This window comes from Zosterops lateralis, assembly GCF_965231275.1.
Source record: "Zosterops lateralis genome assembly, chromosome: Z".
Classification (NCBI taxonomy): domain Eukaryota; kingdom Metazoa; phylum Chordata; class Aves; order Passeriformes; family Zosteropidae; genus Zosterops; species Zosterops lateralis.
In genome coordinates, this window is record NC_139800.1 from 54,516,779 (window position 1) to 54,540,332 (window position 23,554).

Consider the following 23,554-nt stretch of genomic DNA (forward strand, 5'->3'; position numbering starts at 1 on the left):
TTTTGACTCCAGATTCTGACATTTAAGGTACAATTGCACTTTCTTTTAGATAGCTTATAGTAAAAGCCTGGAAGAATAAAGAAACTTACCATTATGCCATCAACTATATGACACTAAGTGTCATAACTTGAGTTTTAACTTACAATCACATTAAAGGTATACAACATGCAATCAGATTCAAGTTTACCTTTGTCATTCCAAGTATAACATTCAACACCATTTCTAATTTCTTCCTTTTTTATATTATATTTTTTTTATATGCTGTTTTGTGCTGAAAGGCCCAACTGGTGCTCAGGGGTTAACTGGAAAGCATTTGACCCCACAGAGGCATTCAGGCAAATTTCTTAAAAGGAGAATGGCAAACACGCCATCGTCAGCTTTGACTTCAATAAATACAAAACTGACTATGTAAGGATTTAAGTTAAATAAAAGGCAGATTTCTACCCTGAAGAGTTAGTTTTGGTTGCTAGTCCTGAAAAGTAAATTTTGGTTGCTAGTCAGACTTTTTCCCTGCTTCCCCCAGGAAAAGAAGTCTGTGAAGAACAGCATTGCACAGATCACAAGAAAGGCAGGAGAATTCCTCTGGTGCAGGAAGTGCCTGGACCATTTATTTTTAAAAATCACAGGCTAGAGGCTTGTGAGCAACACAAGGTAGAATAGGTAGACTATAATTTATCAGGACTAAAAGCTAAGGTAGAATTCTTCTGCTTTCATTTCCTGTTTCAGAAGAGCAACAGGAAGAGATCAATGTACTAGATGTCATCGTGGTATTCCCTGTACTTGGCTGTGACAGGTTCCTCAAGATGCACTGCTGCACCACCCATTAAAGCAAATGCTGGGTACATCAAGCCAGAGCAATCCACCTCACATTCATACAGGCACTTCATACGGCCTGCATCATAAAACCCTACCCTGCCTCGGTCACAGTCAAGGCAAATGCCCAAGCACGATGGCAGGGGAAGGATTCTGCTTGCTGGATCCTTGGGAGCAGCAGATGTAGCAGGGATAAAGAACTTCTTCATGCCTAAAGTGACCAGTGTGCAAGGCTGTGATGAGTCAAAGAAGGCATCTTCACTCCCACTGTCATGACCGCTGTCTTGTTCATATCTGGAACAGAAAATAAAAGGTGCTTCTGTCAAATGCTGAAGTGGGATCAGTGATGTGAACTAGAGAAAACATTTTGTAAGATAAGTAACACCACACGATCACCCAAGAAAAACTTGGTGGTTAAAAAAAATCATAGAATCATAGAATATCCTGAATTAGAAGGAAACCACAAAAATCACCAAAGTCCAAGTCCTGGCCCTGCACAGGACAATCCTGAGAATTATACCATGTGCCTGAGAGCATTATCCAAATGCCTCTTAAGCTCTGGCAGGTTGGTGCTGTGACCACTTCCCTGGACACTGCTCCAGTGTCCAACCACCCTCTGGGTGAAAAACCTTTTCCTAATATCCAGCCTAAGGGTCCCATGACATGATTTTATGTTATTCCCTTGTCCTGTCAATGGTCACCAAAGAGAAGAGATCAGTCCGCCTCTCTGCTCCCCTCAATCTTCTCTTCCCCAGGCTGTGCAAGCCAAGTGACTTCAGTCACTCCTTATAAGGCTTTCCCTCCAGACTTCAAAATCTTCATTGCCCTCCTCTGGACACTCTCTAACAGCTCAAGGTCCTTCTTATACTGTGGCACTCAAAACTGCCCCCAGCACTCAAAGTGAGGTCACGCCAAAGCAGAGCAGGACAATCCCCTCCCTTGCCTGGCTGTGATGCTGTGCCTGATGCCCTCCAGGACACAGGGGCCTCCTGGCTGCCAGGGCACTGCTCACTCATGTTCAACCTGCCATTGACCAGGACCCCAAGGGCCCCTTCTAGAACACTGCTCTCCAGCCTCTCCTTTTCCCATCTGTCTATACATTCAGGATTGCCCCATCCCAGATGCAGAATCCAGCACTTGCCCTTGTTGAATTTCATACAGTTGGTGCCTGCCCAGTCCTCTCTTTTGTCAAGGTCTCTCTTCTGGGCCTCTCTGCCTTTGAGGGAGTCAGCTGCTCCTCCCAGTTTTGTACCATCTGTGAACTTGCTTAGTAATCCTTGCAGTCCTGTGTCCAAGCCATTTATGAAGATGAAGAGCACAGAGTTGAAAATGGAACCCTGTGAAACCCCCCTAGTGACAGGTCACTAGTCTGATGTCACTCCATTCACTGTAACCCTTTGTGCCTGACCCCTGAGCCAGTTGCTCACCCTTTTTTTTTATCCAGCTGAGCACTGGATAAAATATCCAGAAGGATACTGTGAGACAGTACTGAAAGTTCTGATGAAACCCATAAAGATTACATCCACTGGCTTCCACAAGTGACATCCACTAGTGACAGGTCACCAGCCTGGTATCACCTCATTCACTATAACCCTTGGTGCCTGACCCCTGAGCCTCTTGCTCACCCATCACACAATGTGTTTATCCAGCCATGTGCTGAACAGTTTGACCAGAAGGATCCTGGAAGAGACAGCATCAGAAACTTTACTGAAATCAAAAGATATTACACCAACTGGCTTCCCTTTGTCAGCTCAGTGGGTAACCTTTGTAAGAAAAGGAAGCTTTTCAAGCATGACTTTCCCCTGGTGACTGCACTGTCCTTCAAGTGTTGTTCTGTAATTCTCAGAATAATCTTCTCCATAAATTTACCAGTCACTGAAGTGAGACTGATAGGCCTGTAATTATCAGGATCATCTTTCCTGCCAGTCTTGAAAACTGGGACAACATTTGCCAGTTTCCAAATGACAGGCACCTCCAAAGACCATTGAAATATCAGAGAGGTTTCACAATGACATCAGCCAGCTCAGTACCCTACGATCAAGCCCCACAGACTTATGGGGGTTCGGTTGGAACAGCAAATCCTGCACAAATATGGTATTGGCTGGGAGTTTATAATTCTCACAGTCATGGTCTTCAAGTTCTGGGACCCCCCCCAAAGCTCACCACTGGTGTTGAAAACTAAATAAAGCATTAAACATACCTATCGTGTCCCTGTCTCTCTTAGTGAGGTGACCATCCTCCTGCTGCAACAGGCCAATGGTATTTATGACTGCCTTTTGCTATCAACATATTTTTTAAAAAACTCTTTTTATTGTTCTCCACAGTTCTGGCCAGCTTCAACTCCAGTTGGGCTTTAGCCACATGAATTTTCTCCCTCAAATGTCAAGCAGCGTCTCTTTGTTTCTCCCACATTGCCCAACCTTGCTTCTAATTGCAAATTCTTTTTTTGCCTTAGTTCTAGAAGAGCTCTGGTCACCCAAGCAAGCCTTCTGTCTTGCCCACTGGACTTTTGACATTTTGGAATTGCCTGCTCCTGTGCCCTTAGGAGGTGGTGCTTACAAAGTGACCAACACTGATGGACCTCAGCACCTTCCATAGCGATCTCCCAGGGGACTTTACTGATTAGAACCCTCAGCAGCCTGAAGTTTGTTCTCCTCATGTCCAGAGTTGAACTTTTGCTGGCACTTTGCCTCCTGACAACAGAGATTTTTAAACTCAATCGCTTCATGGTTGCTGTGGCCAAGACAGCCGCTCATCTCCATTTTGCTCATGAGATCCTCTCTGTTGACAAGGAAAGAATCCAGAAGGGCAACTTTCCCAGCTGGCTGCCTTAGTACCCATACCAGGAAGTTATCATCCATGTGTTTTAGGACTCTTCTGGACCTGTTTGTATCATCTGTGTGGTGCTCCCACATAACATCTGGCAAGCTGAAGTGCCCTACGAAGACAAGGGTGGCTGATGTAGAGATACTCCTGAGTTTCTTAAAGAATAATTCATTAGTGTCCTCATCTTGGCTGAGTGGCCTGTAGAAGATTCCCACAATGATATTCCCTTTGTTCGTCCCTTAATCTTTACCCAGAGGTTTTCAACTTTGCCAGTTGCAGGCTGAATACACATTCCAGACATTACGTTATGGACAGTGCCACCACTGCCTCATCTGTCCTGCCTGTCCCTCTGAAGAGCCTGTAACCAACTCCAGACACAGCACTCAACCCACCAGGCTTTGCTTACACCAGAGATACATACTTAAGCCAGGAAGGAAGATGCATTCAGTAGGTGGAGAAGACTCACTTGGGTGACTTCAAACAATTAATAACAGCTGAACTTCAATAAGGACAAGACCACAGAAGGCTTTACTAAGGAGTGGATGTATCTAAATGTACTTACACTAGGCAATCATTAATGAAACTACAGGTATAGTAAATTTGTTAACTTGAAAAGTAATTTAGCAAATATGATCAATCCTTACATACAAGAACATGTCCTGTGAGTTTTCCATGATGCTGCTATGTTACCGTATCTGTAAAATTCACAAAAGGTAGTGTTTTAGTGGTTTAAGTTTGGGGGCTTTTTTTAAAGTGCTCTGTCTGAAGGCTTCCCTGAACAGTTTCCCAGATGTCTATTGAAGAGTCGGCAGACATATTTGGTCAGTCTACATGCTTCCTCCACCTCTGTCCCCAGATAAAGACACATGGAGAAGCATACATTCTTCAGTACAGACATTCCCTACTTAGGATTTCAGTTTTGGGATGCTTGTGGGGACAGTTGTTTCTGTGTCAGGTAAAAGTTTGGAGATATCTGCATGGAGAAGGAAAAAGAAATCAGCAAATTTAGATCTAATTTCTCACTTTGCAAATGGCTCCATCTGGCTTTAAGCAACTCAAGATTGTGCTGACACATTTTCTACACGTTATACAGGAGGAAGCCAAACATTTGTTAAATTCAGAAAAAGAGCCCCCAGGAGATAGCCTCCCTGCCTGCAGTTCCTACACACATCCAGGCTTGCTACAACTGTAGTTGTGAGATGGGAATCCTTTTACTGGTTTGTCCACTGTACTTTGGCTTGTGCTCAGTAGCACTCCAATACAGCATGCAAACATGTAGCCTGGGGTAAGCCAGTGACTTGGAATCCTCTATGTCACAGCAACTGCAAAAACATACAAGTATGTACAGTGAACACTGTACCTCTGAAAGGCTGCCAAACCTTGTATGCCAAGGGAATTAAGGCTGTCTTACTACTGATAATTAAGTATTGCTTCTATCTTAACACTTACACTTATTGCTAACCTTCTTGCTTTAACTGACATTCCTTGGCATCTACAGGAACCTGACTTCTTTCTCAAAAAGAAAGAAAATAGGACTCCAGATAGTAAGGATGCCTTTCTGCTGATAGTAAGGGGGGAATGGGACAACCTGCTTACACTAGACCCTTCAGACTTTTCACTGGTTGGGTTCACCTCGCATACTAACTGAGATCAGACTTGCTCTTAATTTACTTTTTTTAAAAAGCCATCTCCTTACATAAAACATGCATTAAAACAAGAGTATGCAATTTACCTTGGACTGGTCACATCATGGGTATTGTGGAACAATTTCTGTATCTTGTTGCTAGGAACAACTCCCACTTTCACCAGATATGAATAGGCTTCCACATTAAAAGCCCAGAAGTGCTTCCCTTTGGCAATCCCAGTGTCACCAATGATGTAATCCAGGGTTGTGTAGCATCCAACCTGCAAGCGCTCAGATCCCAGAAGCAGAGGAAATCCAGCCCTGCTTTCCACAGAGGTTCTTCTTGGGTTCAGCTGGAGATGTTCATTGTTGTACCCACATTTGTCATCGAAAAGAAAACTGAAAACTGAAAAACAGTATCCCAGAAAAATCCTGCTTAGTTATGTATTTGGCGTTCTGTGCTTATAAACTACATTTTAAGTCACACTGGCATTAGAATTTGTCACTTTCAAAGGCTAAAGGGAATATCATACAAGCTAACAGTGCCTGTATGTTACCTACTTAACCTATAATGGTGTTTCTAAACATTTATGAAACTGATAACAGTTTCAGTAGGAGACACCTGGGATCTACTGGAAACTACTTTCAGCTCTTAACACTGACAGACATAAGAAAACCCCATACCTGGAGCTGGAGGAGTACGCATAATAACTTCTCGGCTCCAAGGGCTACAGATGGACCCTTTGTATCCTCGAACTCTAAAGGCATAGCTGCTGTCGTCATCAAGATGAGATAATACTTTGCTCTTGCCACAGACTTCAGTCTTCTGCCATGTCACACTCTCCTCTTCTTTATTAAGCTTATGATACTCAAGAACATAGACATCAGCTGAATCTGTTTTCCCAGGGCATTCCCAGCTGATCAGAGCTTTGTTGTACATTCTGCTCTGCTCTTCATTAATTTCTGGTATTTCTAGACCTGGAACACATGAAGAAAAAAAACCTGTGAAGTCTAGATACATTTTGTTTTGGAGTTAACCATATAACCAGTCCAGGGTAATCCAAAATGTTACTGTATTCCACATCTATCTGTGCCACTATGAGATTTCAGCCATTTTGTAACTAGGGACTATTGCTGTTATTTTTGGCCTGACACTATTTTGGTTTTTTAGTAAACTGTTATTTTTTTTACTTCTATCTACTCATATTTATTTTTCCTTATTGATGGAAAGGGCTTGGTTAAAACTATACTGGGAGGAAACTAATTTTAAAGTATCCACCTCTTAAAACCATCTTAAACCAAGACACAAGCCCTTTGTTGAGCTGTATCATTTTTAAAGGGAGGAATCTGACTCAGTTAAAAGGAGTAGATGAGGATGGTACTCTGCTCATACACTTAAATAAATCCCCTATTTTCTGTTTTTACTCTGAAAGGCTTGAGCTTTTTTTGCTGGCAGCTTTAAAAACTATTACTTTCTATTATGCAATAAAAAGCTTTTAGAAAGACTTGAGTGTGATGTAACTACAATATTTTGGAAGCCAATGCAAACTGGTGCTGAAGGCAATGTCATTTTAGTTTCTTTATGAAAGCTGAAACTAACACTGCTGCCAGGTAATGCTGTCTGAATTGTGAAGACAGAAGGAACAATGCAAGTCAAAACACAGCTCTGAAACTGCTGCCCTGTGCAAGTTCTGCCTTTCTCCAGAGAAGCCCTTAAAGCTAAAACTTGAGAAAGACCTAATGCTCTCAGAATTTACCATTGGAATGGAAGGACAAGTCACTAAGGATGTCTTCTTGCTTGGCAGTGTCCACCACAAAGTCTTCAAAAGTGGTTTCAGCTGCTGGCCTAAAGCTTCTCAGAGACTCAGTAGCTTTTTGGATTCTAAAAACACAGAAGTGGGATAGCACAAGAGAAAAAAGGAAATTCAAGTTAGACATTACATAAAGTAAAAATGATAGCTTTTGCTTTAAAAAAAGTTCTGCTTTCATGTACCTACTGATGTCTCCCAGAAATTTCTGTCTCTCTAGAAAGATTCTCAAACAAAATTTAAAAGCCTTTTGTAAATCAGTGTAAAGATAATGAACAGGTAGTCATTCAGTTGGCAAAGCATTTAAACAATCTGGAGCACTACGTTCAAAGAACAAAACTGATATGAGCCAGTAGAGAACACAAAGATCAAAGAGCTAAAAGCCAGAAGAGACCTTTTAGATTAACATGCAAATACCTGATAGAATCTCTGAGACAAGGAATTTGTCAGGGAGCTAAACAGACTATCCTTCCACTGCCATCCCACTGAGCAAGGCATTGTAGCAGGACAAGAGCACTCATCTCCAGAGTGTTGTTTCCTAATGCACCCTCTAATGCAGGAATTCCAACTGAACATGACCACTACCATCTCCCAAGAACACAACTGCACAGACATCCTGGAACAGTACCTGCACCTCAAACAGAAGATATTTAAGATACCTGACATGAAGTTGTTTTGCTGTTTGAACGAAACAGGAGGGATCAGTTTCTTTAAGCACTTCTTGAGCATATCCTACAAGGCCATTATTTTCCAGGAGCCCTTGGTATTCTTCCACTTGTGTTTGCAATTTTTCCAGCCTTATATTCTTAGAAGTTTCAATTGCCCTAAGAGCTGCAGATTTCTTCTCTTCCAGGACATGATATAATTTCTCAAAACTCTGAGATGCTTCTTGTTTGGCCCTTTCACTGTTGCACTAGGAGTAAACAAAAGACATTTCAGACAGATTCTGTATCACTGCGGCTCTGTACAGAAACATACTTAAGGTTGTTCAAGACATCACAGTAATCTAGTCATCCATTTAACAGACAAGACTAATGAGTTTTGTTATGGTATTCAGCACCAAGAATGAGATCAGCACATCACCCAAGCTAGTCAGCATTTGCTGTCCTTAACAGAGAATGAAAAGAGGAAAGTATTCCTCTGATTACACCTTAAGTTATGCACTACATTTGTCTAGATAGCTCACAAAAGAGCACAGTAAAAACATGTCAGTCTCTGAAGTCTTCATGCCCAAGAGTTAGATGATCTTCCACTTTCCCCTATCACCCTGAACTGAGGGTCCAGCCCAGCTTCTCATGTATGCCCTCCGAACCATAGTGCCACCTCTGACTACTGCTCTGGGTAAAAGGAACTGCAAAACACAGAGGCATTCTGTAATCAAGATACACCAGTACCAGGAGCTTCTGCAATTTCTGCCTTCATATTTTTCAGCTTGTATGTGACTCTTCTGCAGGGAGATTTTGTCCTTAATTCTGACCTTCTCAAAGTAAACAGCTTAAATAGTGCACCATCATAAATACACAAATGCCCTATGTTTAACCCACTTTGGTTAAGGTATCAAGTAAGCTTTATTTCATTTAAATTTACAGCAGCACCCAAAAATGAACTTCCCTCTGTCTACTTCCCATACTGGCAGGACTATGTCTTACCATATGTAATTCAGTACTACCACAAACCGTTCAAAAATTGTTTTACTACTTAACTGAAAAACCCAAAGTTTGAAACACTTCACTGAAAACAGTTTTGATTTCTTCCTGTGTCTGTGCAAAGGCCAATCCCAGACAACCTGTAAGCCACTCTTACCTCTGTTTCTTTCAGCAGCAGATCCAGCTGTGTGATGTGAGCTTTCACCTGGCTCTCCTTACTGATGAGGTACTCAATATCTTTTGAAAGCTTCTCCTATTGAAGTAAAACAGCAAGAATAGGGCATTTCACATGAAGTGACAACCAGTACAGGCAGGTCATCCAGCTAGGCCTCAGTTTATCTAGCCACAAGGACAACAGCATAATGCCAGTTATGAGCAGCAGTCCTATGGAGAATTGTTTGATGACCTGCAGTGACTGCAAAGCAACTGTGAGCTGTCTCTCAGGTGGCACAGGCTCTAAGCATGTGAGTGAGTCAGCTGGCTCCTAATCACCCAGGAATTCCTCTCTTAGAGTGGGAAAAAAGAGGCTTCAGGACATTAAACTTACAGAAAGGAGTTGACAGTTATTAATTCATTTGTACTAAAAGTTGCTAGAAAAATGAGTAGTTCAAACCACAGATTTGTCCCTGTGCTTCCTTAGCTACAAGAGTTAGCTGCTTACAGGAAAAGCCTTGCAAACTGGTGAAGAGGCCAAAGACCACAAGGCAGACTAATCTGGTCTTTTCCTTTTTTTCCCCTCCTGACACCAAGAGAGGAAGAAAAGGAAGTAGGTGCCATCTTTAGCAACAAATTGCAGGTTTGCATGTCTTCTTGCATGTTTGCAAGTCTTCTCTTTTGTGCTTTGCTTAGGAAATTAATAGCTATGAAGCTTCAGAAACATACAAAGATCCATACAAAGATATCAATAGATCCTTCAGATGCAAATTTTTCAGACGTGCTTCTCAAGTATCCTCTACCACAAGCTACCTGAACACTTATATTTAAAAAAGTTGATTGTAAAGTTGATTAACTGCTTAAACCTTCTCCACTATCTGTACTGCTGTACAAATAGCTGAAGTAAGATGAAAGCACATTTCAGGGGTTATGTTTCAAGGATTATAGCAAACGTAGTTTAGTTTCTAAAACATGCCCTACATCACATTAATATATACATTAACCGATGTTGCACAACAACAGGCCTCAAGACTAGTTCAGGGTCTCCTAAGCACATATCCTGGCTTCTATCCAGTGGGAGTTTGCCCTCACATCAAAAGTACTCTTCCCCTTCTTAAGGCCAGGTCCAATGATATTTTCTTTTACCTTAAGGGTTTTGTAGGCAGTGCTCATGGTTGTTACTCTATGGTTTGCATGACTTCCACCCAGTTTGCAAAGATGACAGACAGGCCTTCTGCAGATTTCACAGTACATGTTTACTCTCTCCATTTCATGTTCTGGACACATCAAAATCTGTGGGGAAAAAAAAAGGGAAAGAGTAGAGATAGTATCAGTGCACTGATATTAAATATTCCAAAAATGGAGGTTCTCAACGAAAAATCAAAACAATCAACCCAAAGCAGCACGTGATTTCATCAGTGAACTTTTTATAGTCAGTTTATCTTCAACCTTGTATATTTGTCAATGCCGTTGAAAGTGAGCAGATGAATACACACAGTTTCACAAGGTTTACAGTAACTAAACCTCTGGCTGTGTCTGTGTAGCCTCCATATAGCAATCAATCTTTTGCTAAGCCCTGCCCAGGTTGTTTGCAATGCCTGCAGCACCCTACACTCCTGCTCAGAGCTGTAAATGCAATATATAACACACCCAGCCTGTCAATCTTAACCACGCTCATGCCAGCATCTCTTGCAACAGCTATGAACTGTTCCTTAAAGCAAGAGCTGACACTGTAGCAATTTAAGTCAAACCAGATTTTGATAAGTCACATAGCCATTGCTCTTGGAGAAACAAAATGCAGCCAGCACCACCAGCTACATTTTAAAGACAGAAGACTCCATTGTTTCAATCTTTCTTCCTGACTCCAGTTACAAGCTGTTCACACTGAGTGCTGCTTCCAGGATTAGCTCAAACAGCATTGCAAGAAAGCTGGTGTTTGCTAAAAATCATCTTTCAAAAGCTGAACTTGTTGAAATAAACACTCAAATAGTTTAAAAAGTGCTGCTCAAATCCAAGCTCAGGCAACAGATTAAATCATATAAAGCATGTGTGCGTGTGTATGTGTGCACGTTGGTTTAAAAAAACAAACAATGCTTGCTTTGCCTCATTCTAGAGTACTGAAAGGCAATATTTGGGTCTATTCCACAGAAGGTACCAAAGAGGAGTTTTTGAGGAAGTTTTTCAGTTTCAATATGCCCCCACACAAGAAAGGTCAAAAAAGGGCATAAAAATAGAAAATTGTGAGCAGCACAAAGATGGACACAATAAGCTAAAACCTGAAACCAGCAATCAAGTCTCAAATGTTATCATAGGCTATGGTGAAAAGCCCGAAGACACCAGTCTCACCAGCACCTTAAGACTATCATTAAGCCAAATATGTAATTAACAATCCCATTTGGATTGACTACTGGATTTGGAAGGAAAGGAAAAAAGAAGCTGCCAAGAAAATCAGCTGTGCATGCAAACATCTCCTAAAAACTAGTCATTCAATTAGTCTGTGGAAGTAATTTTTCCACAGCAGTATATAGCCAAACTTCAGGGAAAATCTGTATTTTTATTCATCTCCTCATATAAGCAAGAATTACAGCCTGCAAGCAAAAGACACAGCAGAGGTCAGCAGACTGCCTTGTCTTCTCTCAAAACTCAAAACAATCAGCCAAGTATGTGCTTCTCCCATCCCCAGCACACACGCTACAAAGTGCTCTCCAGCTTGGCTGTAAATTAAAGTGGTGACTGAGAACATTGTTTAGGAAATCAACAAATACTTCATGCTTTCAGCTCAGGTCTTAAAAATACAGTGCAATGAAAAATGCACTTTTCTTTCATTATATTAAGCTCAAACAGTCCTCAGAAAAGTTTCAATAAGAGCACAGTTAAGATCAGCTTACCACTGCTGGGAAGTTTCCAAAAAAGTAGATGTATCTGAAGTTAACTACACTATGCTTTTCTTCTTTTTTTCCCCCTCTCCTGTCTTCACATATAATTAGAAACGCTAAATCCCACATAAGCAGACATACGCAATACATCAGCGCCAGAATAATCTAAACCACTTCACCCCATTTTGCTCTTTTTCAAGAGAATTCAACTACTGACTTTTAATCCTGAACTCTGTCTGCATGTAGTATAACACCATAGGGGACTTTCAGGAGTGCATAGGGATCACAAGATGCCTTTGGTATTTTCAAATAGCAATGTTGTAGCCGAGAGGATTTAGATACCATAGAAGAGAAGTTTTTAAGGAGCTTAACAGCATTTTAAAGCAAGAGCTAGAAGATATTATGCAAAGTTTTCACCTTTCTCATTTATCCAACAGAGGATAAATCCAACACATTTCACACAATGTGTGTGCAAGCACCTTTGAAAGCATATGAAGCACGTGCTTTTAGCTGGAATTAATGTATTAGATTCAAGGAAAACATCACTAAGTGGACTTCTTGATATTCACTGTCTGCCAGCTTGCTAACTTTAGAGGCTCAAATTTTTACAGTGTCAGAAGGAAGGTACACCAGCAGTTAAGAGCATCTTACATATTGCACAATAATCAAATTTACCTAATTTAATCATAATTAATCAGGACTCTTTGACCATCAGCATTTCAGGCATCTGAGGGACCTCCAGCAAGGAGGCACAGGCACACAGTATGTGCTGGGACATTTAAGGCCATGATTGTGGTCCCCAGTTAGCAAGATGGCAAATGTGATATGCATGAGACTCAAGGGAGTGGCATTTTATTATCACTGTTTTGTCTGAATGCAGCAAAAGCAGCACCAGTGTATAAAGTAGAAATTTTGCCAAAACATTTTTATCTTTTCTGCTATATATAAAAAAATAATGGTGTAATAACAATGGAGACCTTAACTCCAACTTTTTCTCTTGTTAGATGCGAGGAAGGAGAGAAAAAAGATCCTTGGTGATGGATCAAGTTCAAGCACAAAGCATCCAAAGGGGATGTGCCTAAAGGGGACATGGAGGGGGCCAGGTGTGTCAAGGTTTTTCAGTTTACCACACACAGGCATCCTCCCTAGGCAGCCCCATTCTGGATGCTCAAGAGCAACATGCCAATAACACCAAGGGTGTGGATTCAATCCCTGTATGTGCCATTCACTTAAAAGCTGACTTGATTATTCTTGTGAGTCTCTTCCAACTTAGAATATTCTGTGATCTCTTATCTTTAAGCCTTTAAAAAAAAAAAAAAAAAAAAAAAAAAAAAAAAAAAAGAAAGACTCAAATCACAAGGAACATAATCCATTCCACAAAGTAAAAACACCTTATTTTTACAGGACCCTTCAAGTATGTTCTCAATGTCTCATTCAATAACAGCCACTTGACCATCAGCAAGAAGCAAAACCTTGTGGTTCACTCAATAATTAACAGCAATAGTCAACAAAGCAGTCATGGTCCTAAAAAGCAACCATCATTGCACAGATACGTCTGCAGCTACATGAGAATGCTGCAACCTGAATTCTGTAAGGTACAGCATACGTACCTTGGGTCTGAAGTTCGTGGTAGGTCCTACATATTCATGCTGGGCTTTCACAGTTCCCCAAGGATGGTGTATTTTGAAACATTCATTGCAATAGCTTGCACTGCAGTCCATGCAGCTCTTTGTGGACTCCTGAGGTGGAGGCTTGCAGAAATCACACATAATTGCAATGGCTGCCCTGGCTGCCTGTCTGTATCTTTCCACAATAGTTTCCAAAGTGAAGTTGCGAAATAAGCCATTGATGCCACGCTCTCCGAGATCAATATCCCGCTGGCAACTCGGACAAGGAAACAGAGTCGACCTAGGAGTCAGTGAATTGCGTTTTCTGCCTGTGTAGACACCAAAACCCAATTTAGAATGAGCATAGACCAAACTGGTTTAGATTTTAAAAGAAGCACAGGAATTTACAAACCAACTCCAGACTGTAGCACATTGTCCAAACCAGTACAACACCAATTCATATGTAGTCTGCCAAGCCAAAGAGAATACAATTGCCCTGACAAGGCAGTGTTATGTCTGACTCCAAGGGACATTACAAACTATTACTCTAAAACTCAATTTTATGTTAAAATAAATTTAGCTCTTCTAATTCAATCTTCTTTATCTACTTTTGGATGCACTCAAGCTGTAACCTTTTGAAAGAATAAACAAAAAGCCTCATGGAAGCCAAGTAGTTTTAGACTAACTGGTTACCCATATAGAGAGCAACAGCTTCTTAACATGCTTAAATGAAAGATCTTACTCCCAGACCAACAGAAATATATAGCCAACCTTGAGCTCCCTTAAGTTTGCTTTGGCTGAGTACAAACTTACTTTACTCATCCCAAAAGGCACCATTAAAAAAAACAGGAAAATGAGGGAACAGCATGGCATCTCAGCCAAATCATTCAGTCAAAAAATGCTGAGGCTGATTTGAACCCTCTTGAAAGGCCTCAATAAAGGAGGGCTGCTAAATAAACCCTCTACACCAAAGAGGAATCTGAGGTAGTTATATCTGAGAAGTTACTCTGCACTGAACTGAGGAATCACAGATCTCCACAAGGATCTGTTAAACAAGGTATATCTATTTATCTTTATTAATTCTTAAAGGGGGAACTGTAGAGAAGCTGCACTCCTACCAAACAGCTACACACAAATTTCTCCCTCCCTCCAAAATAAAATCACAAGCTCAAGAAAAGCCAGTAACTTAAGAAGCCTTTTGAGTCTGTTTAAGGAGATAGCTCACACAGACTCAGAGATTATACACAAGGTAATATTCATGAGGTTATCAAACCAGAAGTACATCCCGTCTCACAAACCCACAGGTTGCAACTACCAGAAAGAATCCTTTACGTATTTCAAAAGCAAGCTAAGCTAGCCTTTGAGCTTCACTTGTATCCTCTCAGCTTCCCTTTACAAAGAAACAAAAAACTCCATCTTCTGTAGTGCTGGTGCATTTTTTCAAGATCTCTTTGAGAGCACTGCATACTGGTATAACTAATGTATAACTGATTTCATCTGGGTTAGAGATAATTTTCTTAGTACCTCTTACAGTGCTGTGGTTTGGAATCAGGATAAGGTTGTTACACTGATGTTTTGGCTGTTGCCAAGTAATGCTTACCCTAAATCCAAGACTTTCCAGTTTTCCATGCTTCACCAGAGAGCAGGTGCATGAAAAGCCAGGAGGGAGAACAGCCAGGACAGCTGACCCAAACGGTCAAAGGGATATTCCATACCTTAGAATGTCATGCCCAGGAGATAAACTAGGGGCAGTCATGTGCAACAGGGTGGGCACTGGGTGAACAACTGTATTGTATCACTTGTTTCTCTTGGATTTTATTCCTCTCTCTCTCTTTTGTATTATTAATTTTTTATTATTATTATCCCTCCAGTATACCATTAACTCTATTCCAGCTGACACCAGGATGCTGAAAAATTTGTAAATGGAGGTATATGACTTAAAGCTGAATTCTTATTGTGGAAATTGGCTCTTCTTCTGAAAGGGAAATTTGTTCTTCTCTGTATTTAATCAGTGTTTTTCCATCAAAAATGCTAATGTTTTATTTGTTTCTGAAGTGCCCTGTGATGCTACCCAAAACACACTTCCCTTAGGCTGCTTTCCTGTTGCTCCTTCACCTAACAATCCAAAGCTTCCATTCCTATCATGCCCTTTCCATTCTCTTCAAATGAAACTCCAAACCAACATTCCTATAAGGAATTAGTTCCTTTAAATATCTTTGAAATCTCACCTGCGGTAGTTATGCATGACTGTCAGCTAAGAGGTCACAATCAGAGCATGGGTAAGTGTGCATGCACTGACAGTCTCTCACCCAGCGTGGTCTCATGCCTTTCTCTAAGTTCTGAGCAGAACAACTAGACTGCTTACAGAACAGGATGGGTGACACAAGGCACAGGTATGCAACTCTCTGTCTAAGGGAGCAGAGATATTTGTCTGATTTCACATTTTTTTAGTACTTACTTGAAGTGAATTAATTACTGCACATCCTGCAGTACCTATAACTTGGCATACACAGCAACACACACATGCAAGGCACAGCAACAACAGTGAAACACAAACTGTATTTTCAGTGTATGCTCCAAGCTAGCACTGCACACAGGAACACAAAGAAATCTTCTACAGAGACTTCTACAATGTCCTACATAAAAAGATTACTTCACATGCAGTGCCATGCAAACAACAGCTACAAAAAGTGATCTAGAATACATACATTTGCTGAAACTAAGAAAAAAACCATACAACGCAGCACATACTGGAACTGCCTACAAATAGTATGCTAGAGCAGAGAGCAAACAATGACAAAGCAAGATAGCAAGAAAAAAAACCAAAACATGGTGCAGTGGTCAAGTTTAAAAATACAATCTGAAATTCATATCCATTGCAATGGAGGCCTTTCATTCTGCCTGTGGTGGACCGACATGAGACTGTCATCATGAGCCATGCTCTGAAAAGACTGGTGACATTGTTTATGGAAAGCAATCAAGGAAGTCCTGCACACCTTCAGATGTCTCACCCCTTTTCATTGACAGCACTCTGAGAGTCTAGGCTGGGTTTTTTTTTTTCTTGTTTTAAATTCTGGAAATTTATTTGCTAACCTTCTTGGTGTGTTCTGCCATTTCAATACTCAAAAATATGGAAATATGTTCTCTTTTTGCCTAGTGAGTGTTAAAATATTAACACTTTAGTTTGCTTTCTGCTTAAAGGATTTCTACATTCATATTTTAAGAAGAAAGCACTCATGAAGTAATTACTTTGGACACTGTCTTTCCTCTCTGTATTGTGTCCAATTTGGTGAAACTAAATTCTAGTTATATTTTAAAAAAATCCAAACAAACAAAAAGCACACACAAAAAACAACAGAACAACAAACCCCTTGGGTTTTGTAGACATATTTAGAGATGCAGCTCAAAGAAACTTGGTTCCTACCCAGATTCTCTTTTACACTTTGCCAATTCAGTTTACAACAAGCAAATATGTATTTTGTGAACTATTAGAAATCATCACATGAAATTTTCCACTGTGATTTGTGAACTGACTGCTCCACTTACAATAAGTTCCTCAATCGGTTACAAAAAAAAAAAAATAAAATCACAACATACGCTCGTGCTCAGACTCACAAATATTACCATAGAGATTGCAAAGACTCAAGTCAAAGAGCAATCTTAAGTATGTCTTTTAGAGACAATGTTTAAATGTCATCTTCGTGAAGAGAGCTACCAACACTAAAAATGTTGAAAAGTCCAAACTGCAATGAATGGTTTGCAAAGGGATAAGACATCTTAAAGTTGTGTTTTTCAAGTAAACAGTATTACCAGAATTCTATGGTTGTGGAACACATGGACATTAAATGTGTGAAAGTTTAAGAAAAAAGGATTTAAAAGTCAACTGGATTCTCTTGAAAGGTTGGGGGGCTTTTTTAATAGATATGTATATTGCTACCCCACAACTCAGTTAGTGGTTTTGGATGGGTTTTTAAGGGGAAGAAAAAAGGGAAGGGAAAAAAGGTGATGGGTATAGCAAAGGGAAGGGGTAAACAGGGAAAGGGGAGAGGAGGGAGAAGGGAGGGAAAGGGGAAAGGGAAATGGGAGAGGGGAGAAGGGAGAGGCCCCATAAGAGAAGCCAGTAGAGCTAAAATGTTACTTTCTGAAACTTTAATTTTTTACAAATCAAGAGTTTCTGCAAAAAGAGCAGACACAAACAGCTTTCCAAGACATCTGATGGTATCATATGGTATCTCTGTTTATGACAGTTTCAGCCTTCAACAGAGGCAATTTAAACTTCCTCTTCCCATGAGTTGCTTTGTCCTCCACTGAGTGTAAAATTCAGATCTGGGTTTAACTCAGTTCACATCTTTCTTGAAGGACACCATATTCCTATGGATTGCTCGTGTGTCTGCCAATACTGTAGCAACAAGGATTTTGGGGATTTTCTCTCCTGTTTTTGACCAAATATTACATTTTTTAAAAAAGTAATCATTATTGAAAAAGTCAACACACTGGCTGAGCTGCCCAGACAAGCTCAATTTTGGAAATGACATATAATTAAAAGACTGACTATCCTTCAACTTGATTGTCATCAGACACACCAAATATTACAAGTCTGTAAGTGTAAAATCTTTAGTTTTCCTCACATATTCATGTGCTGCGATAAACTGTGAGATTCAGAACTACCTACTCATATCAACATGGTGTAAATTTCAATCTGTTCTTCATCAAATTAAGCAGGCTTACATAAAATAAAGAGCCAATATTACATTTCATTTAGAAGTGATGGCCAAACACAACCTGTAAATGTAAGGAAGAGCAATCCAATAATCACACTCCATTACCAGTAAGAACAGTTTCATTGAAACTTGAGCATGTAAACTGAAAATTAAAAAGCAGGGGGTGGAGGAGCTGGTGTGGTGATTACTGGGGTTCTGTGTGCATTTTTGTACCCACCAGGGTATACTCAGTCATATACACACAAGGAAAAAAATATAATCCAACCCGTAACTAAATTCCAGTCCAGTTGACCTTTAAATCAGTCTTGCACAGAATGAAAAGCTGTCCTTGTAGAACTTCTTTGCTGTACCTTTGCTCACTGCAAAAGCCTTTTTGTGGACTTGACCACTGACAAAAAGCTATATGCTAACCAACAATATTTAACTTGAAATCTAAATGCTAGACTATCTCTAGCCAACACAAGAAGTGAAGCATTTCTACCTCTGCACCCAAAAGACCTCCTCTGTGAGGCTGCAAACAATGAACAGAGAGCTGTTTAGACATCAAAAAATGAGATATACCATTGGTTTACAATGGTTCAAATGAAAAGCATCAACTCTTTTCTCTCCTGCAGCTGTTAAACTCCTGTAGGGTTGAAAGGCAAGAATGTTTAAATTTCTAGCATATCAAACAACTGTAAGATTTAAGCAGAACAGGAAAATGGAGAAAGAAGGCATTGGAGAGGAGGGGCACAGGGGAGATACTTCAAACATTTGCACAACTGTCAACATAACCACATTATATGCTTTAATTACACCAACACTGTAATTACAGTAGCATTAGAGATAATGGAACAGCAATAAGAAATAGCCTTCATTTTCATGCTATATCCAGCAAGATTTTGTTAATTAAAAATTATTTAAAATACAATATAAACAGAGGGGTATTTTTAAACCAACATTCTGCATTTTAAGCAGCACATACACTCAATTTCAACTACTTCTGTCCCTTTTACACTAAAATAAATTGCACTTGTAAATGCAAGCTATGTGTGTACAACAAATACAGAACATGACCAAATACAGACCAGCTCCTTCTGGCATACCAAGAATTTAAATGCCAACCCATTTTAAATAGATTACATTCCTTATGGAGTCATCAGGGATTCTTTAAGTGGAAAAAAAAATAAAAACCCCATACTGGGAGGAAGGTGTCATATGCATTTTGAAATGTAACACTAAGATCTTGACACTGACATGCCCTGCACAAGCCTCTCAGAAGTTCTAGTGGGTTTTTGTTATGCATGTGAGACCCCACTTTAGATGTCTTCCTTACATTTTCTCTCTTATTGAGTTGTTTCCTTGAAAATTCTCCTATAGATCATAAAGCAAATTTAGCAAGACAATGCACAGTATGAGTACTACAGATGCAAGACAACAACTGTGCAAATGTAAATTGCGTTGCTGGTACCAAACTGGTCTGAGAGCAAATCTCACACTCGATATAGCAATGAAGCTATCCATAATGCCTGTAACATTAGAAGCAAAGACAGTTTAATCTGAATTTAAAAATCTATTCTTTAATGCTTCCATTTCCATATGCTTTTCATTCTGCAAATCTGAACTGTCTGAGATGATAATTTTCCTGTGATGTGCATCTGCCCAACACTCTTTGAGGTAAGAGGGGGGAAGCTCATTATTTCCAAATCTCAACCCTTTCTTGCTACTCATCAAACTGGTCTTCAAGAAAGCAATCACCTCTCTGTTAGCAGGTCAGATGAGGAGATATATTCCCATCAGTTTGCTGAGGTGGTGCCAGACCACAGTGGATTTAAAGATTAGAACTCCTGCAACAACTTGTGTACATGTATCTCAGGACAGGGTGGCAGGGGGAGTACCAAAGACTAGTGGCTTTTTGCTTAACAAACCAATTTGAAAGAGTACCAGTACTAGCAATTCAGTAGTAAATAGTTGTTTAAAAGAAACTGGTGAAATTGCACATTTAATCTGTGAAAACTGGGAAAGATGAACTTTAGTAACACAAAATGTAAGATAGCGCTTTAGAGTTTGTCTTACTGGTAACTCTTCGAGAGCACAGAGGAGTGTGGTTTTAAAGTGGATAATTATGTCAGAAGAAAGCCTGAAAGCCAAGATGAGGTATCTTTCAAGAAGTAAAGCATACACAAAGCACTTTCAATGCATCTGTATAAAAGCAGACCAACTCATCTGTGGATTATGAAGACTGGAAGAATCTTTCTAGCACAATACCACACAGAGCATGAGGAGTCCTAAAGCCAAGCACTCCTTAAATCTTCAAGCAGACCACAACGAAGGAGGCTGTCAGGGCTGTCTGGTTACAGTCATCTGTCCTTCAAATTTGCAACGGTGCAATAATCATAAACAGTGGAAAATTATTTATTGTACACATAATGAAGTGGGCAGGACAAAAAAGCTTGCAAAGTCTACACAGGCTAAGAAGGAAATCAGAACTACTGCACTGGGGCTGAGCAAACCAGAGCAAACCACTGGCAGGCAATGAAATTGCCAAAATCTACATCTCCGTGGTACTCAACGTGATGCTATTGCATCTCTGTGTAACTGAAATACAGAAATAAATAAACACAATGGTTATAAAGATTTATAGAATGCCACAAAGACGAATCTATTACAGATGAAACAGAGAGCATTGTCCTTAAAAATATTGCCATTGTTCTTGACACAAAATGAACAAGAGTAGCACTATCCCTAAGTCATCTCTATAACCACATCAGGAGTACCAGGAAGACATTTTACCAATGCAGACACCATTCAGCTCAAGCCAGTCTAATAATAAAATCAGGAAAACATGTGCAAATTCTGATACATACCTGATCTATTAATTCTGTCAATTCTGTCCATGCTAGAAGCAGAGATTCTAATCCGAGGGCTACTCTGATTAGAGGATTCAGAGCCTCCATCAGCAAAGGAGTCTTCAAATGCAAAAAGTATTTCTTTCACACATTTGTGACAGATATTGTGCTGGCAGGGAAGGATCAGTGGATGGGTAAACAATTCCTTGCATGCTGGGCAGATAAGCTCTCTTTCAATACCCTTAATGGCAACCTTCATGACAGAGGGAGAAACAAGTGTAAGCACAGGAAAACACGAGGCACCAAGACTTACAGCACTGCTCTATGTCACCAAACCCCAGCTCTGCAGAATAAATGCACACAGTTTTATCTGGTTTGAGGCACTTCTCTGGTTAAAACAAATCTCAATTAACATTTATGAAAGCACTGACAGCATTCATTGCAAGTGAAGTGAGCATTGCCACTAGGCAAACTCAGTTCATCTTTAGGTCATGTCTGCATTGCAGGGGAGGAAAGGAGGGGAGTAGTCTTAATTCCACTCAAGGACCTAGAGAAACGAATGCAACCATACTTCTTAACAATAGGAGTCCGTATGTTTAGCTTGCTCTCTGGCTTACGAAGGTGGAGGAGGGAAAAAAAAAAAGAAATTAAGTGTCAGACTGGTTAAACAACAGGCTTTTCTGAGGTGTAATTCACATTTAAGGGCTGAAACTGTCTTGACTTCATTAAGGCAATAGTTCCGAGTCAGGGACATCATTTATTTATTTATTTATACGTTTATTTACGTCTTTTATCTGTCGCACAAAGAGCCGCCTGTGGATCGGTGCGGCTCCTCGGTATTTCCGTGACCCCGCGGCCGCCCGGCTGAGCCCGCCCGGCCGAGCCCGGGGTGTCGGGGGCGCAGCGCCCGCCCCGCCCGGCGCCCTCGGGGAGCGCCTCCCGCCCGCGCCCCGCGCCCGTCGAGCTCCGGCGAGCCCTGCCCGCCCCGCCGCGCCGACACGGGCACGGGCACGGGCCAGCCTGCCGGCACACCGGGGCACTAACAGACAGACAGGCAGGCGGACAGGCAGGCGGACAGACAGGCGGACAGACAGGCACACACCCTTTAGCCCCCCGCAGCACAAGAAGAGGGACGGCGCACCCCACCCCGGCGGCCGCGCCCCGCCGGTTCCCCCCGCGCTCACCGGGCTCTCCAGCCGATCGCTCTCCATCCCTGCGCCTCCTGCTCCTCCTGCGCCGGGCGCCGTCAGCCCGGGCGGGCGCTGGGGACGGGCGGGAGCAGCGCCCGCGGCGGCGCCCGGCAAAATGGCGAGAGAGAGAGAGAGAGAGAGAGAGGGCGGCGGGCGGGCGGCGAGCGGGGCAGCGCGGGCGGGCGGGGCGGGGCGGGGCGGGCGCGCCCGCGGCTGGAGCCGCACACACAGCGGAGCTGTCCAGCCGCCCCCGCCCCGCGGGTCCCCCCGACACCCGCTACCCCCTGCTATTGTTTGGGTCCTTCTCTTTCGCCCGGCGGCACCGGAAATGCCGCCCGTCCCGGCGGCGGGGAGCCCCGAGCTCTCCCGCTCAGCCCCGTGCCACTGATCACCTCCTGCGGCACCCGCGTCAGGGCATCGCCGAGGCGGAGAGCAGGGGGCGTTGGAAGGGACCTTGGAGATCACGGAATCACAGAATCAATCAGGTTGCAAAAGACCTCTGAGACCATCGAGTCCAATCACGATGTCCTAGAGCCATCATGTCAACTAGACCTTGTCACAAAGTGTCCAGTCTTTCCTTAAACACCTTCACCACCTCCCTGAGCTTGGAAGAAATTCTTTTACATGTCCAACCTAAATTTCCCCTGACACAGCTTAAGATAGTATCCTCTCATCCTAAACATCTAATTCCATTCCCCCTCACTGTGGCCAGGGCACCTTCCGGGACAGATTGATCCAGCCCCCTTCAACCTGCCCTTACTCCAGGGATGGAGCATTCACAACTTCTCTGGGCAACCTGTGCCAGTGTCTCACCATCCTCTCAGTGAAGAATTTCTTCCTATTATCTAATCTAAACCTGTCCTCTTTAAGTTTAAATTCATTACCCCTTTTTACACTACCTGTCTGTGTACAAACTCTCTCTCTCTCTCTATTTGATAAGCCCCCTCTAAGTACTGAAAGACCACAATAAGGTCTCCAGAGAACCTTCTCTTCTCCATGCTCAACAGTCCAAACTCTCTCAGCCTGTCTTCACAAGAGAGATGCTATAGCCCCCTCATCATTTTTGTGGCCCTCTTTTGGACTCACTCTGACATATCTGTGTCTGTCTTGTGCTGGGAATCGCAGACCTGGATGCAGTACTTCGGGTGGGGTCTCACAAAAGCAGAGTAGAGAGGGATAATCACTTCCCTCAACCTGCTGGCCACCCTTCTTTTGATGCAGCCAGGATACAATTGGCTCTCCGGGGTGCAAGTGCACACTGTTGCCTCATGTCCAACTTTTCATCCGTGACAACCCCCAAGTCCTAAGGGCTTCTCTCAGTGACTTCTTCTCCCACATTGACTCTTCTGTCCTCACATTTGGAATTGCAGCTCCAGGTGCAGCTCCTTGCACTTGCTGAACTCCATAAGAGTCTCATGGTCCGAATTCTCAGGTTTGTTCAGGTCTCCCTGGATAGCATCCC

General features: G+C 41.8%; 1 protein-coding gene across 1 annotated transcript; it reads right to left on the reverse strand.

Annotated features, from left to right (window-relative positions):
* Nucleotides 1-609: 609 nt before the first annotated feature.
* On the reverse strand, nucleotides 610-22,189 carry TRIM36 (tripartite motif containing 36). The gene is made up of 10 exons (XM_083884473.1): nucleotides 22,087-22,189; nucleotides 20,917-21,155; nucleotides 13,357-13,726; nucleotides 10,017-10,163; nucleotides 8,875-8,970; nucleotides 7,731-7,984; nucleotides 7,021-7,145; nucleotides 5,948-6,241; nucleotides 5,372-5,669; nucleotides 610-1,107 (listed from the first exon to the last, which is right to left on the reverse strand). Exons 1-10 carry the CDS (start codon nucleotides 22,111-22,113, stop codon nucleotides 753-755), a joined length of 2,205 nt encoding a protein of 734 aa, XP_083740599.1. The 5' UTR covers nucleotides 22,114-22,189; the 3' UTR covers nucleotides 610-752.
* Nucleotides 22,190-23,554: the final 1,365 nt, after the last annotated feature.